At 45.2% G+C, this 16,225-nt stretch overlaps 1 protein-coding gene across 3 annotated transcripts in view; it reads left to right on the plus strand.

The window, feature by feature from the left end:
- Nucleotides 1-16,225, plus strand: part of EML6 (EMAP like 6) — a 403,044-nt gene that overhangs the window by 256,593 nt on the left and 130,226 nt on the right. For all 3 annotated transcript variants that reach the window (XM_005308049.5, XM_065590765.1, XM_065590766.1), the window contains 4 exons: nucleotides 409-515; nucleotides 5,670-5,788; nucleotides 6,690-6,876; nucleotides 10,403-10,508. In XM_005308049.5, the coding sequence (XP_005308106.2) occupies nucleotides 409-515; nucleotides 5,670-5,788; nucleotides 6,690-6,876; nucleotides 10,403-10,508 (519 nt within the window). The remainder of the gene's footprint in view (nucleotides 1-408; nucleotides 516-5,669; nucleotides 5,789-6,689; nucleotides 6,877-10,402; nucleotides 10,509-16,225) is intronic.

Genomic DNA, 16,225 nt, shown 5'->3' on the forward strand with positions numbered 1-16,225 from the left:
TTTCAATTACAAGATAGAATACAATGTATATGAAAATGCAGAAAAACATCCAAAATATTTAATATATTTCAATTGGTATTCTATTGTTTAACAGTGCGATTAAAACTGTGATTAATCACGATTAATTTTTTAATCACGATTAATTTTTTTCAGTTAATCGCGTGAGTTAACTGATTATTCAGGTTTTTACAATAGAGACCTTGGCATTGAAGTGTGAGAATTATCTGTATTTACCTTTGTGATACAAAACCAGAAATGTTCACCAAGTCCATAGAATGTTTGCAAACACTTTAAAGCTTCTAAAGGTTTTGCATTAATTCCTGGTAGTCTAAAAATTTGTGAAAATGTGACATAATATTCTATTCTGACTAGATAATAACTGTTACATGTGGATTAATTTTTATGCAGAGGGTGGTATTGATTCATACAGTGAAGAATCAGATTCTGATTTATCTGATGTGCCAGAGCTAGATTCAGATATTGAGCAGGAAGCTCAAATCAACTATGATCGCCAAGTGAGTAAAAATGAATTTACAGATGTAAACTCAGCTGCCTAATAATCCACTATACCTTTTCAGTAAAGCCAGTTAAAATAAAGTTGCAGCAAATTCATCAGTCTACTTTGAGAAAAAATATTTTGGCAATATTTAGGCTGGCTATGCAACCAATATACAAAATAAAAATACTGTAGTGTGTACTTTAGCTACAGATGAGTATTTGAAAAGAGTTTAAGAAAAAGCCATATACTAGTATGGTAGATATGCCCTTTTATTATCATGCCCACCAGCTTCAATGAGGTTTCACCCAACCTGTATTATAATATATCACACATAAAAACTACTTAAAAAAGAACACTATTAAAGTTTCAAAATCAAGAACTCAGAAGTATGGAAATGACAGAATTAAGGATGCTATGCAACCTTAATTCTTTCTCCTTGTGTGTATGCATTATGATAGATTTTAATTATATGTTCACATACTATTTTTTCCACAGAACCAATGCATCATTCAGCTTACAGGATGGACTTGCTCTTGGGATGAATTAGGGTGGTATAATAAAGGAGGCTGTTGTCTGTAGGACCTTGCCTCATTTGCTGTAGAAATTGGAAGGTGTATTTTGAATGAGGTAGGGGATTAGCAGAAGAAAAAGAAAGTTCTGATGGTCAAGGCAGTTAAATGCTGTTGTCCTGGAGAACTGGATTTTATCCCTGACTTTGCCACAGAATTCTATGTGATGCCGAGCAAGTCATTTAAATCAGGCTTTTTAGAAGTAGTCATTAATTGCGTGTTCCTCATTTTCTGGGAGTTTGACTTGATACCCTGGGGTCTGATTTGCAGAAGTACTGAGAACTCACAGCTGCAACTGAAGTCAATGATGAGCTCCGCTTTGAATTTAAAAAATGCTAACTAATAATGGTAGTTATTCTGAAAAATCACATCCTTCCTGTCTCACGTTGGTCATCCAAATTAGTGGATACTTTGAACTTACTCTCTGTGCCTCAGCTCCCTACAGTAAAATGGGATAATGCCACCTCCTCATCTCACAGAGGTGTTGTGAACATAAATTAATGAATGTTTGTGAAGCATTCAGATACTATTGAGACGAGCACCATAGAAAGGCACATGAGGAAATTAATAATTCTGTGTTCAGAGCTAAGTAAATGAGGCCTAGGGTCACACACTGAACAAAACAAAATATTGGATAGCTGCTTATTAAGTGAGTAATGTCCATCCTGTGCCCTAACTGAGGCAGGGGTCCTGTGGAAAAAATAGTGTATCATCATGTAATTAAAGACTGTATCATAATGTCACTAGGGGGCCAAATTAAGGTTCTACACGTTGGGGAAGCACTGACTCTGAAAAAGATGTGGGGTCAGTGGTGGATATGCAGCTGAACATGACCTCCCAATGTAATGCTGTGGCCAAAAAAGCTAACCCTGGGATGCATAAACAGGGAAATCTCAGGTAGGAGTAGGGAGGTTATTTTACCGTAGTAGTTGGACTGGTGTGACCGCTGCAGGAATACTGAGTCCAGTTCTGGTGCCCACAATTCAAGAAGGATGTTGATAAATTGGAGAGGGTTCAGAGAAGAGCCACAAATACGATTAAAGGATTAGAAAACATGTCTTATAAGTGATAGATGCAAAGAGATCAATCTATTTAATTTAACAAAGAGACGGTAAGGGGTGATTTGATCATCAGGGGACAAATATTTAATAATGGGCTGTTCAGTCTAGCAGAGAAAGGTATGACACAATCCAATGGCTGGAAGTTAAAGCTAGACAAATTTAGACTGGAAATAAGATGTAAATTTTTGACAGTGAGAGTAAATAACCATTGGAACAATTTACCAATAGTCATGGTGGTGTCTCCATCACTGACAATTTTTGAATCAGGATTGGACATTTTTCTAACAAATATATTATAGGAATTATTTTGGGTAAATTCAATGGTCTGTGTAATACAGGAGGTCAGACTAGATGATCACAATGGTCCCTTCCAGCCTTGAAAGCTATGAATCTATGAACATCAATTCTGGCAATTCCTAACTTTTGAGAGCTTGAGTTTACAACCTTAATAATGGTCTTTCAATATAGTTTTTTGTGTGTAATTGTCTAGGTTTTTAAAAAGCAAACCGAAGGAACAGAAATTCCATCATGTGGCATCATATGGGTCACATGGGTCATCAGCAGGATTGGAAGCTTTAGATCCACTGTACTGACCTCTGAACTAGTGGAGTAACTGATAGCAACAGTAGGTTACTGTCCTCTATGTCAATCAGCACTAGAGGGTGATTAAACACACATCTTGCCTGTGGGTTTCACAGGTGTTTGCTAACAGCAGAGGAATGGTGAGACTCAGTAATCTTGGGTTCTATTCGAGGGGAGTGTGCTCTAGTGGGCACAAACTCTTCTGCCCATTCCTCTCCAGCTTAACCCGCTCTGTCCTATCCTTTCCAACATGTCTCTGTCCCAGTAGTCTCTTTTCCACTCTTAAGGCTTCTCATCTCAGTCCCATTCTTTTCACCTACCCAGTCTCCTCTTCCGGGCTTAGTCTCCTAGCCCCCTCATACTCCTAGTCTCCTTGCCAAACCCAGTTCCCCACTCCTGGCTCCTTGTCCACTCTGTCTGTCCCGTTCCTCCCTGCCCACCCCCCAACACTGGCTCCCTGTCTTCCTCCCTGGGATCCTCATTCAATTTTAGTCCTCCCCTCTTACTCCTCACCCTGCTGTTTGCCCCAGTCTCCTCACTATGTGGCTCCTTGTCCCAGTCTTTTTGCCTGTTCAGACCTAGTTCCCCCATCATCACCCTCCAGCTCCACCTTTAGCTGTAGCTGCTAAAACTGAAAAAGTCTCTATTGAGCATGTGTGAACAGTGATTTTTCAAAGACTTATAGCTTGGCCAAATATTGGCAGATTTTCAGATACATGGTAAAGGGCACATCCCTGAAACAAATGCCAGATTTCAAATCCTTGCTCCAAATCATGGTTGGTAAAGATATTTAAAGAAAAAGTTGCCAGAATTACTTTATTATAAGTAAAAGAGTGCATTTTCCACAAGCCTCATTAGTGGAAACAACTGAACAGTTCTGGCTGAGATTAGAGATAGGCTAGAATTTTCAAAAGTGCCTAGTCCCATTTACAGAAGTGACTTATCATCTTACTTTTCACTTCTGAAAATGGAACTTAGGCTCCTAAATTACTTTGGCACTTTTGAAAATGTTATCTATAATATTTTATGTTTCATTGTTAGTGTAATGGGCTGGCTTGCCCCACGCACTGGACAGCCTGGGGCTAAACCAAACTGATTACAAAATGAGCCCCACCTGAGGGGAATCAGGCAATTCCCCATATCAAGCAGAAAGTGGCTGCAGTAAAGAAGGAGAACTGGGCTTAAGTGGTGATAAAGCTTGGCTGGGGAAAGAGATGGCAGAAGAGCCAGAGGAAGAAGGAAAGCTCTCTAGGCAGGGAGGTCTGGGAGAGACCCTGACTAAAGCAGGGAGGAGACAGAGAGACCCAGAGGGGAACTGAAAAGGCTGGATAGGAAGCAGCCCAGACAGAACTGCAGCACAGGTAAAGGAGCAGACCTAGTTATTCAATACAGCTGAGTTACTACAGATAATTCTTTCCTGGGTGTCTGGCTGGTGAGTCTTGCCCACATGCTCAGAGTTTAGCTGATCACCATATTTGGGGTTGGGAAGGAATTTTCCTCCAGGGCAGATTGGCAGAAGCCCTAGGGGTTTTTCACCTTCTTCTGCAGCAGGGGGCACGGGTCACTTGCTGGAAGATTCTCTGCACCTTGAAGTCTTTAAACCACAAGTTGAGGACTTCAGTAGCTCAGACATAGGTCAGGGGTTTGTACAGGAGTTGGTGGGTGAGATTTTGTGCAGGAGGTCAGACTAGAAGATCATAATGGTCCCTTCTAACCTTAAAGTGTATGAGTACATGGCCTTAAGTCAAAACCCAGAGGGTGGAACTGGGTTCACCTACGAACCCTTCGCAAGGATTATTGAGCCCAGGATGGGGGGGGGCTACAGAGTATGCCCTGAAGATAGGCAGATGATTAGCCCCAGACATTTTGGGACTTTTCGTTTGGACAGTTGTGACTCTGAAAGGGGTGGACTTAAAATGGTGACCCAGCCGAAGGGCCAAGTTACTGGAAGAGAAGCCACCACAGTGCCGGAGCAACCGTTGGCAGGACAGTGCTAGAGTAGTGAGAGAATTGCTATGCCATGCCTGGCTAGGAGGGGGGCCCTAATAGTGAGTGGACTTATTTACAGGTTGCATCCTTTAAAAGTTTTTGAAGATGGTGTTTGAAACCAGATTAAAAGAGTGTGTGAACAGTACAGTGTATGCTAGTAACAGGCAAAATGTCTAGAGGTTGTGTTTGTATAGGCATCCAAATTTCAGATGGTTATCTAAACCTCTGTGTGGTAACATTTCCAGATCAGACATTCTTATGAAGTTTTCAGCACCCTTGGGTTGCAATTAGGTCAGAATTAGTGTGGAAATAACTTTTGTTGAAAGAGATTTTGGTACCTCCACTGCCAGCTAAAACCAAGAAATGAAGAGATGTACAAAAAAAAATAATGTAAAGCTATATTTCAGCCTCATTGTGGATTTAATTGATGTCACAACCTCTGAGTGGCTTCAAAGGAGCTCTAGCAGTTCCACAATGTGTCAGCATCTCTAACTGATTTATATGTATAATATTTTGTATCTCTGGTATATATATTAAGACTGTAATTCCATCTCAGGATTCTGGTGACATTTGCAAATCACTTAAGTAGCGTGCTTATTGTGTATGTCGCCAGAATTCTTGATGGAATTATTTCATTATTATGTACAGGTTTGAGTACATGTATTAATTTGGAAAAAGAAATTTAGAGAATTGGTATTAAAAATCCTGTTCACAAAGTAGTATGTGATACATGAAACTTCTTGAATAGCAATGACCTTTTTCTGATATTCCATTAATATCATATACCACAAGTGGGGATCCTCTTCCTCTCTTTAGGGCAGGGATCATGACTTCTTCTATATCTTGTACATTGTTGAGCACACCGACATATAACTAATATTTTTCATTATTATTATTTAAGGAATTGGTCAGTGTGTATTTATATTCAATACACTTGAGATGTATAATTAAGTCTAACTTCTTCTTTAGGTTTACAAAGAAGATCTACCTCAGCTGAAACAACAAAGTAAAGAGAAAAACCATTCAGTGCCCTTCCTTAAAAGAGAGAGAGCTCCTGGGGACAGCTTAAAACTGCAGTTTGTACATGGGTATTGTAACTACTAAGTAAAGGTTCTTGGACTTCTCTTTTGTAAACCACAAGTTCCATTGAATATCACAGTGCTTAAATAAATACTCTTAAACACATCTTGATTAATTTGAGGTAAAGTATTTGATGTAACATTTTCCACTGCTTACCCACAGGTAAATTACTGTGCTTACTAGTATTGTGGTAAAAATGGGAATATCACCTATACATTTCTCTTTCTTTCAATTGTGATTGTTAGGGAGGAGGATATAAAGATGTACCTAAGTAATGACCAAGCATTACCCTTTTTTTTAAGATCACCTTTTCAACTCACAGTTGATTTTCCCTGGTATTTCCTGGAGCTGTCATTAGGTCCATAGGCTATGGTTGTTACATTTGCAGCACAGAAGCATGCAAAACTTTCCTTGCCATAATTTTGTATGAACTTGAGCTAATTTATGATGTCTCATCTAGACCATAGGAACTCTGTTTTTTAGAATCATAGAATATCAGGGTTGGACGGGACCTCAGGAGGTAATCTAGTCCAACCTCCTCCTCAAAGCAGAACCAATCATGATTTTCTCATAATTTTGATGCAAAATCAGGTGAACCCTGACAGTTTTGGATGAGTTTTTGGTTCAGTTAATCCCCAAAATCAAAATGAAACTTGAGAGGTAACTCTTTGAATGCAGAAAAAAATGTATACTTAACTAGTGCAAAGAAAACCATGGAGTTTTACACAGCTCTAGTTGTTAACAATTATGAATGTAATATAAGACATTTAAATGGTTGTAGTCAGTCTGTATAGTATCATATTTTGGGTCTAGCTCAGGTAAGTCATTTGCAGTTAGATTGTTTTCCCCCAAAGTACATGGATTTTTTTGGTGGCATATTCAACTTCCTTTGCTTTATATTTATTTCAGTTACCGAGGCTACGACTGTCGAAATAATTTGTTCTACACACAAACTGGAGAGGTAGTTTACCATATCGCTGCTGTTGCCATTGTATACAGTAGGCAACAACACACCCAAAGACTATATCTTGGTCATGATGATGACATCCTCAGCCTAACCATCCATCCAATGAAAGATTATGTTGCTACTGGACAGGTGTGTATCTAGGAGTGTTGGTCATGACAAAACAAATTAAGGGATTCTCTATCACAAACTATATTTGAGAAATGCAAAACAGTTTGTGTACCTTTGTCATAAAGAGGCATTTTCCTGCTTTGAAAATCACAGATTAAATGTTTTGCCACCCATGTCATTGCCTAACTGCTAGGGAAAGCAGTAGTGGAAACAATGATTATGACACTGTTACAGTATTCCTAAAAAACAGAAATTCGAGTCTCCTATTGTGGCATTTGGAAAGTATTCACTCTGAACCTTTGTTCCTCATCTGTAAAATGTAGAAAATAATACATTTTTGCCTACCTCCCATGAGTCTTCTGATGTTTAGTTCGGTATTTATTATTTTATTATATTTGCATAACAGTAGCACCTAAAGGTCCCAAGTAGGCACCATACTGACAAAATAAGACTGTCCTGACGCAAAAAGCTTTAATTCTTAATGCTAAGATACAACAGGATGGCAAGACATATAGACAGGGGCCAGGGAGGATGAGCTAATGATAGTAACAGAATATTTGTGTAAAGATTAGCAATGTTCACAATCTTTAGGTATAATAAGACGAAGAAGAGCAGTAACATTAGATTCCTGATTGTTAGGGCTGCAGATTTGTCATAGCATTTTTTTAAACAAAAATCAGGAAGCAGTTATGGCAGATATAGTAAGTCATGGGTTACCAAATTTACCTTGACTTCTGCCTGCCTTTTGATTTAAAAAAAAATATTGTCCTCCTTACCCTGTGGAGGAGACATGGACCATCCACAGCAGCCCCTTCAACCTCAGGACTGCAACCCTAATCCTGACTTGGTATGGAAGGGAGGGCTCCCCCACGAGGTGGAGGATGCTCTGAAAAATGAGAGCCTGCCCACACTCAGGACCTGCTGCTGCAGGATGTGGGCCTGCGCCTGGCACCCTGCTCTGGGCATTGTGACTTGGCATGTTTGCTCTGGTTTGCCCAGTACCCCCTTCCCCCCAACACACACATTATGACAGAGGTTGAGTGGGTCAAACCTGAGTAGCACTGCAACCTGGTGTACTAGGTCATAATGCCCAGAGCAGGGAGCTGGGCCCAGCCCTGTAGGGTCAGCGCTGCTGCTGCTGTGAGTGAGTGACTGACAGAAAAAGTCATGGGCAAATGGGAAAATCACACTAAAGGTGACTTTGTTTTTTTCACCCACCATGACAAACCTGTAGCCCTACTTTTTCCCTATCCATTCTCATCAGGCAGGGATTTGTACTCATCATGGCAGGGGTGAATGTTGAGGGATTTGAAGGAAGATGAAATAGAACTATATGAATTATAAAAGTGAGTTTTACCTATGTATAAAGAGTGGTGATGGGGGGGGGGGGAAGCTCAAAGGTGTTTAGGGAGAAGCTGACTGGTGGGCAGTAAAGACTGGGAATGTTGGAGAACCAAAAGCAGGGATCATCATCATGATATAAATTACTAGGTCAACTATGTAGTGTGGGACCAAATCATGAAAAGGCTTATAGATAGAGACAAGAAGCATATGTTGGATGTGCAGATAAGTGAAAGCATTTGGAGAAACTCAAAGAGAAGACTGATGTGCTCAGAACCAGGAAGATAACCCTAGAAGCAGCATTTTGAATGGACGTGAGGGGAACAAAGGTGCAGCAGTTAAGGCCAGGGAGGAGGAAGTTGCTGCAGTTAAGGTGCAAAATAAGGGCCTAGATGAGAATTTGATGGTGGAGAGAGAGAAAAGGTCAAATTTCAGAAACATTCTTTACCACAAATTTAGACTCAGCCTAGATGAAGGAGGGGCTGAATTAGAGATGGTGCCCAGAGGGGAAAAGAGAGAGAGGAGAGGCTTTGGGACAATTTATAAGACCTCTGATTTGGGAATGTTGCATTTAAATTGATGGCTGCACATCCACAAAGAGATGTCAGAAGGACAGGCTGAGATTTAAGTTTGTGCAGATGAAGGCAAGTCTGGAGTGGATATGAAGTCAACATTTTGTTTATGGATAAGATCATCCTGAGACAGAGTGCAGAGGAAGAAGAGTGTAAAGGCTGGAGCTTTCTTGAATCCCCAACATTAGTTACAGGGCATATGAGGAGGACCCACCAAACAAAACACTGAAGAAATGATTAAAGAGGTAGGAAGAGAACTAGGGCAGAACAGTTTCAAAAGCTGAGGGAAGGTGAAATTTTAAAAGACCATGGCCAGCAGCATCAAAGTTAGCCAGTAGGAAGCCATGTTATTTGGATGCAAAGTGCTCAATAGACCCTTTGTTAAGTGTGGCGTGTAAAGCTGGAAGTCAGACTGAAGAGGATCTAGGCTGGAATGGGAGGAAAGGAACTTCACACAGTGGTTCTAGAAGGTGCATTCAAGGAATTTGGAAATCATAGAATATCAGGGTTGGAAGGGACCTCAGGAGGTCATCTAGTCCAACCCCCTGCTCAAAGCAGGACCCATCCCCAGACAGATTTTTGCCCCAGATCCCTAAATGGCCCCGTTAAGGATTGAACTCACAACCCTGGGTTTAAGCAGGCCAATGCTCAGACCACTGAGCTATTCCTCCCCCACAGGCGAAGAGAGATTGGGTGATAATTTGAAAGGAAGCTACCATGAGTGAGGCGGTTTTTGTTTGTTTTTTTACAATGGGGGAGACCAAAGCATGCTCATACAGGGAGGGGAAGGAAGAAATAGAGTAAGGGGTGAGGGAGGTCAGGAGACTGGAAGGAGCTGGAGGAGGAGGGAAGCAGGAGAGTATGCAGTGGAAAAGGAGAGATGAGAAGGAGGAGGTTATACCAGATTGTTTTCAATATTTCCTTTCAAGACTGGGCAGAGATTGGGGGAAGGGACAGAAAGGGGGAGGTTAAGTAAAGATTCAAAGGTGGTAAAAAAAATACAGCTGGGGTTGTGGGTGTGGGATTGAGTGAAGGTGGAGAAGTAGAGCTGTGTGGCTGAAAGGACGGCAAAACAGAAAAATGAATTAGTGGAAGAATGTGTATGGTTGTGGGATATCCACCATAGGAGAAGGCAAGGAAGAGGGCACTGAGAATGAAAGAGAAGTTCTCAATGTTGATGGATAGGAAATCACAGAAGGATGGGGTTTTGGGGCAAGGCTGAGGGGGCAGGTAGGTGGTAGTAAGGGAGATGTGGTGGTGACCAGGAATGTGGAAGTCAGAGATGGAGAAATTGGAGAGAGAGCAGTTCTTGGTGAAGATAAGATCTAATGAGTGCAAAGGTTAATGCTTCTAAAGTGTTCTGAAGATGCAAAATTGCTAAATGTTGTTGTTATAGTAGTTTATGAAAAGCTATTAAGATTAGCATTCTAATTTAGATTGCAGCAAAGAGTCCTGTGGCACCTTATAGACTAACAGACGTATTGGAGCATGAGCTTTCGTGGGTGAATATTCATGCATATTCACCCACGAAACTCATGCTTCAATATGTCTGTTAGTCTATAAGGGGCCACAGGACTCTTTGCTGCTTTTACAGATCCAGACTAACATGGCTACCCCTCTGATACTTACTTTAGGTTGGAAGAGATGCTGCTATCCATGTGTGGGACACACAGACACTAAAATGTTTATCATTGCTGAAAGGCCAGCACCAAAGAGGAGTATGTGCACTGGATTTTTCAGGTAAGCAACAACCCACGCACATCAGAATAAATTATTAAAATTAGTCATTTAGTCTAAAAATAAATTTTCTCTTTTAGATAAAAGGACATTTTTATAATTAAGATCAGTTTCACATAGGTTGTTTGATAAAAGCAGGATTGTGTATGGAAATCAAATACACAGACTTTTTTTTTTTTTTTTTTTTTTTTTTTTTTTTTTTCCCTGAAAATGGATTATTATTCTTCAAGTGCTGCTCTCTATGTGGATTCTAAATGCAGATGCACATGCGCACCATGCACCGGATCCAGAACTGTTCATAGTAGTTTCCGTTGACTCACATGTGCATCATGCATTGATCACATGACACTCTGAGGCTTTACGAGGCTGTGTGGGTCGACGCCACTCCAGAGTCGGAACCCTCTGTTCCTCTGTGCTCTTACCCAGCTAAGAGTACTACATTTGCCTTTCATTGTACATAGTTTTTTCTAGTTAGATAGTTGTCCATTTGTTCGTAGGAGTTAGTTAGGTTCTCCCTTGAGCTTTTTTCCCCTATTGGGGACTTCTCCTCCTCTCCTGCCCGGGGACTAGTCTATGCCCCACCGGCCAGGGACAGCGGGTTTGTATAATATTTGGTGGTGTCCAGAATGGGTCCAAATTCTACCCTCCCCCCACACCTGCCCAAGGCTCTGAGAGGGAGTTTGGGTGCAGGAGAGGGTTTGGAGTGCAGGCTCTGGGAGAGAGTTTGGGTGCAGGCTCTGGTAGTGAATTTGGGTGCTGGGTGCCAGCTCCTGGCTGGGTCAAGGGGTTAGGGTGCAGGAGGGGGTGCGGGAGGGAGCTTGGGGTGCTTAAAAATAAAACAATTTTTAAAATAAACAATGTATATTACACATCAAAGTTATAAAAAAGTGCATTCTACCAAGCCTATTTATAAACCAGAGCAGCAGAGATGAAGTGGGGATGTCCCGTCTAGATGTCCCCTCTAGAGTTATGTCTCAGTTTAAGGGCCTGATTGAAACTGTAAGCCACAACAATCACACATTATCCTCAGTTCCATCCTCACACTAACAGCAGGAACCCCAGTGACTTCCAGAGGATGAATGAGGTTTGAAGGATATGGGATTAAGCTGGGAGTAAAGAAAGGAATTTCCTTATTCTTAATCTTGATGCAGCATAGAAATGTACACAACACTGTGCCCAACAGCTTAGACAAGGTCCTGCCCCAAGGAATTTCAGTATACCATTAAATACAACTTGTAGTGGAAACTGAAACAGTTAAAAAAAGAATGCCTACCCACACCCTTGGGCTATCAGGGATTGAATGAAAGGTAAATGGGTTTCAAGGAGGTCCCAGCAGGCAGCCAGACACCACCCACTGTGACTCCCATTCCCACTCCTATTCAGATCATAGAATATCAGGGTTGGAAGGGACCTCAGGAGGTCATCTAGTCCAACCCCTGCTCAAAGCAGGACCAATTTCCAACTAAAGCATCCTAGCCAGGGCTTTTTCAAGCCGGGCCTTAAAAACCTCCAAGGAAGGAGACTCCACCACCTCCCTAGGTAACGCATTCCAGGGCTTCACCACCCTCCTAGTGAAATAGTGTTTCCTAATATCCAACCTAGACCTCCCCCACTGCTCCTTATTCTGTCATCTGCCACCACTGAGAACAGCCGAGCTCCATCCTCTTTGGAACCCCCCTTCAGGTAGTTGAAGGCTGCTATCAAATCCCCCCTCATTCTTCTCTTCTGGAGACTAAACAATCCCAGTTCCCTCAGCCTCTCCTCATAAGTCATGTGCGCCAGACCCCTAATCATTTTTGTTGCCCTCCTCTGGACTCTTTCCAATTTTTCCACATCCTTGTTGTAGTGTGGGGCCCAAAACTGGACACAGTACTCCAGATGAGGCCTCACCAATGTCAAATAAAGGGGAACGATCACGTTCCTTGATCTACTGGCAATGCCCCTACTTATACAGCCCAAAATGCCATTAGCCTTCCTGGCAACAAGAGCACACTGTTGACTCATATCCAGCTTCTCATCCACTGTGACCCCTAGGTCCTTTTCTGCAGAACTGCTACCTAGCCATTCAGTCCCTAGTCTGTAGCAGTGCATGGGATTCTTCCGTCCTAAGTGCAGGACTCTGCACTTGTCCTTGTTGAACCTCATCAGGTTTTTTTTGGCCCAATCCTCTAATTTGTCTAGGTCCCTCTGTATCTGATCCCTACCCTCTAGTGTATCTACCACGCCTCCTAGTTTAGTGTCATCTGCAAACTTGCTGAGAGTGCAGTCCACACCATCTTCCAGATCATTAATGAAGATATTAAACAAAACCAGCCCCAAGACCGACCCTTGGGGCACTCCACTTGAAACCGGCTGCCAACTAGACATGGAGCCATTGATCACTACCCGTTGAGCCCCACAATCTAGCCAGCTTTCTATCCACCTTACAGTCCATTCATCCAGCCCATACTTCTTTAACTTGCTGGCAAGAATACTGTGCGGGGGGGAGGGAAGGAGGCACATGGGGGAGCTGATCTCAGTCACACTCATTTATCTCTGATGCACCCGCCTGCCTGACTCTGGGGAGGCAGCAGCCCAGCACCCCCCTCTCTCTCTCTCCCGGACCACGTGAGTGAAGCTTCTGAGCCATGGGAGCAGGGAGGACAGGACCGTCAGCTGCTGATGGGTGGGGGGGGCACAATTTAAAGGTTCCCCTCCAACAGCTCCAGTGTCGTCATACCCCCCCCCCCCCAGGCAGCCCAGCCCTCCCCCTTGCTCTCAGTTCCCCTATGGGAAAGAAGCTGTTCCTTCCTTCCTCCCCTACCTAACCTCTCCCTGCAGAGCTGAAGCAGCAGACCTTCCTCTCTACTGCTCCCAATCTCCCAGCTATTTGGTGCACATGCTGTTTGTTTACTTCTCCCGTTGGGGTCCCAGGCTGCCTCCAGCAAGCGGGGGAAGAAGGGAGAGAGTTCAGCAGGCAAACCCTGGCAGAAACTGGGGAGGAGGGGTAATGTGACCCAGTGAATGCCCCCGCCCTCCATGTGTCACCTCTCTGCAGGGATGGGATGGATAGGATGGGAGCAGGCAGGCTGCAGCAGCACCCCTGGTTAGCATGGGAGCTAAATGTGCAGAGCTAAATGTGCACTCCAGTCCTGCCGGCAGTGCCCAGGGAAAGAGCAAGCCCTTTTCTGGACAAGTGTGGCTCTTACTGGGGACGGGGAAGAAAAGGGGGGTGGACCAGGATCTGTTCTACACTAACACACAACCAGATAGCAGGGCTGCTCCAAGCATCCAGTCAGCCGGAACACAGAGACAAGCTGCACACACACTCCTCCTTCAACACCCGCATCAACTGCAGCCACCCATCCCAGACATCAGGTCGGGACCCAGCACAGCCTGCCCCACTCACTCCCCATGGTTTCTACAGGGGGCCCTCTGTCCTGGGAGAGTGGGGAGCCCACTCTCTGCCCACCCTGGACACCCACCCCTGCTGTTGCTCCCACCAGAGGAATTACATGAGAGTGAGTGCCTCAAGCTGCAGCTTGGATGTGTGTTTTTATTTTTTCTCTCCCTCCCTGACCCTGGCTGGGCTGGCAGTAGTGCTTCCCCTCCTTAAGCCCAGCTGGTTGGCTTCCCCTCCTTAAGACCAGGGCCGGCTCTGGCTTTCTGGCCGCCCCAAGCAAAAAAAAAAAAACTGCAGCAGCCAGAACAGCAAAGCAAAAAACAAACAAACCCGCGGCATGGCCGGAGCCAGGGTGCCCTGCAGATGTGCCCTGGCTAGCGGGGGAGAGGGAGGGAGCGGAGGGAGAGAGAGAAGGGGGGTGGCCAGGGCTTCAGCGGGGCGCTGCCACGTGGCCCCTCCCGCCGTGCCCCCTGCCGGGAGGGCTCTGCACCGCTCCGGTCAGCTGGGAGGGAAGGACGCTGGCTGCCCTGCCGGGCTTGCTGCAGGGTGCTCCCGTCCTCCACGCTGTTGCCCCCTACAGGGCGGCCAGAGCGGAACAACAACAAAAAAGTGGCCGTGCCGCCTAGGATTGGGCGGAATGCCACCTCCTACAAGGTGCCGCCCCAAGCACCAACTTGCTCGGCTGGTGCCTGGAGCTGGCCCTGAGTGGGACATATCAAATGCGCCCCCATCAGCACGTCGCCCTGGGCAACTGCCCTTATCACCCTGGTCAAAGGCTGGCCCTGGCAGCTGCCTCAGCCTGCCCCCCGGTGCCACTCCCTTGTAGCCATCAGCAGCCAGCAAGGGAGCACAGCGTGGAGCTGCAGGGGGGTAGCCACCCGCTACCTAGGGCAGGCAGGGACGCTTAGGGGAGGAGACGCTTGATGGAGGAGGTGTGCTGGGGTGGCAGGCAGGGCTGGGGGATAGACCCGCCCCTGAACATTGGTGGAGCCAGGCCCCCGGGGCCCTGAATTTGCTGCAGCCCGGGCACAATGGGTCCATACAACTCACCGTCCCTGGCACCAGCGGCACCGCCGCACCCACCGAAGCCCCACTGCGTGCACAAGAAGTATGGACACAAGGGCAGCTCCCCGATTGGGACCACCTCAAAATGCAGCATTGCCTCCCCAAGCCATGATTGGTCGGGCGAGAAGTCGTGCATTACTGCGGAAGGTTCGGCTCCTGCTCTAGCTCCAAAGAGAGCGCTCACGGAGCACTACTCCAAACACCACCGTCTCAGTCTTCCATTCCAGACCAGGGCCCCCTACTTCATTCCCGGCACTGTCAACTCCACTGGGACTCTTGGGCAATGAACCTCTTGTGATCCACCCTTCTCCACTCTTCCTAGTTGACCGTCCTCCCGGATCATGCCTAACACTGTCGGTTCCATTGGTACCAACGGCTCCTCCTCTTCCGGACCCTTCAGAATCCAACTGGTCTTCTGACCCAGACATGGCCCTTTCCCTGGCCAGCTCCTGCAGCCTGGAACCAATACACCAGTCCTACCCTCCAGGATATGATCCTGCGGCCAACCCATGGTTCTGTTACCTTCAGGCACCGCCAATGCATGGAGATCCCGACTCCTAGCTTTACTGGCTCTCGTGGGACCCCTACCACCATTTCAGTATGCATTGCCTGTACGGCCTGTCTCCTGTCCATACTGCCACCTTCCAGGAGGAACCCCTGGGTGCTCCCACTCCGTCAGCACTGCTGCCCTCAGCCGCACCATCGGAACCAGCAGTCCTTACAGACACTTTGTAGTCACTGGACGATGCCCTTATTCCACCTTCCCTCTCACCACTGGATGACCATACACAATTGATGGCTGCTGCACTCAATCTCCCAGTAGAGGATGTTCAAGACTCCCAGGACCAATTCCTGGGCATCCTTCAACCTCCCAGACTCTCGTACCACCGTACTAATACATGGCATCACCTTACAGACAGTCCAAGCTTTATGGCACGTGCCAGTGTCCTGCACCCCCACACCAAATCAGGTGGAATGCCAATACTTTGTCCCCTCTAAGGGCACTAACTTCCTTTTTACCCACCCACCACCTAACTCTCTGGTTGTCCATGCTGCCACCGAATGCACCCGTCAGCAACACTTCAAGTCTACTCCTCCAGACTGCACTGCTATAAAACTGAACTTGCGAGGCTGCAAAGTTTATTCCTCTGTGGGGGTTACAGTTCCACATTGCCAGTTACCAGGCTATTCTTGCTAAATATGACTCCTAGTCCTACTCTACACTAGTGGACTTTCAAGACTTCCGTTCACCGGACAAAGAGCAAGATTTCCA

This window comes from Chrysemys picta, chromosome 3 (assembly GCF_011386835.1).
Source record: "Chrysemys picta bellii isolate R12L10 chromosome 3, ASM1138683v2, whole genome shotgun sequence".
NCBI lineage: Eukaryota > Metazoa > Chordata > Testudines > Emydidae > Chrysemys > Chrysemys picta.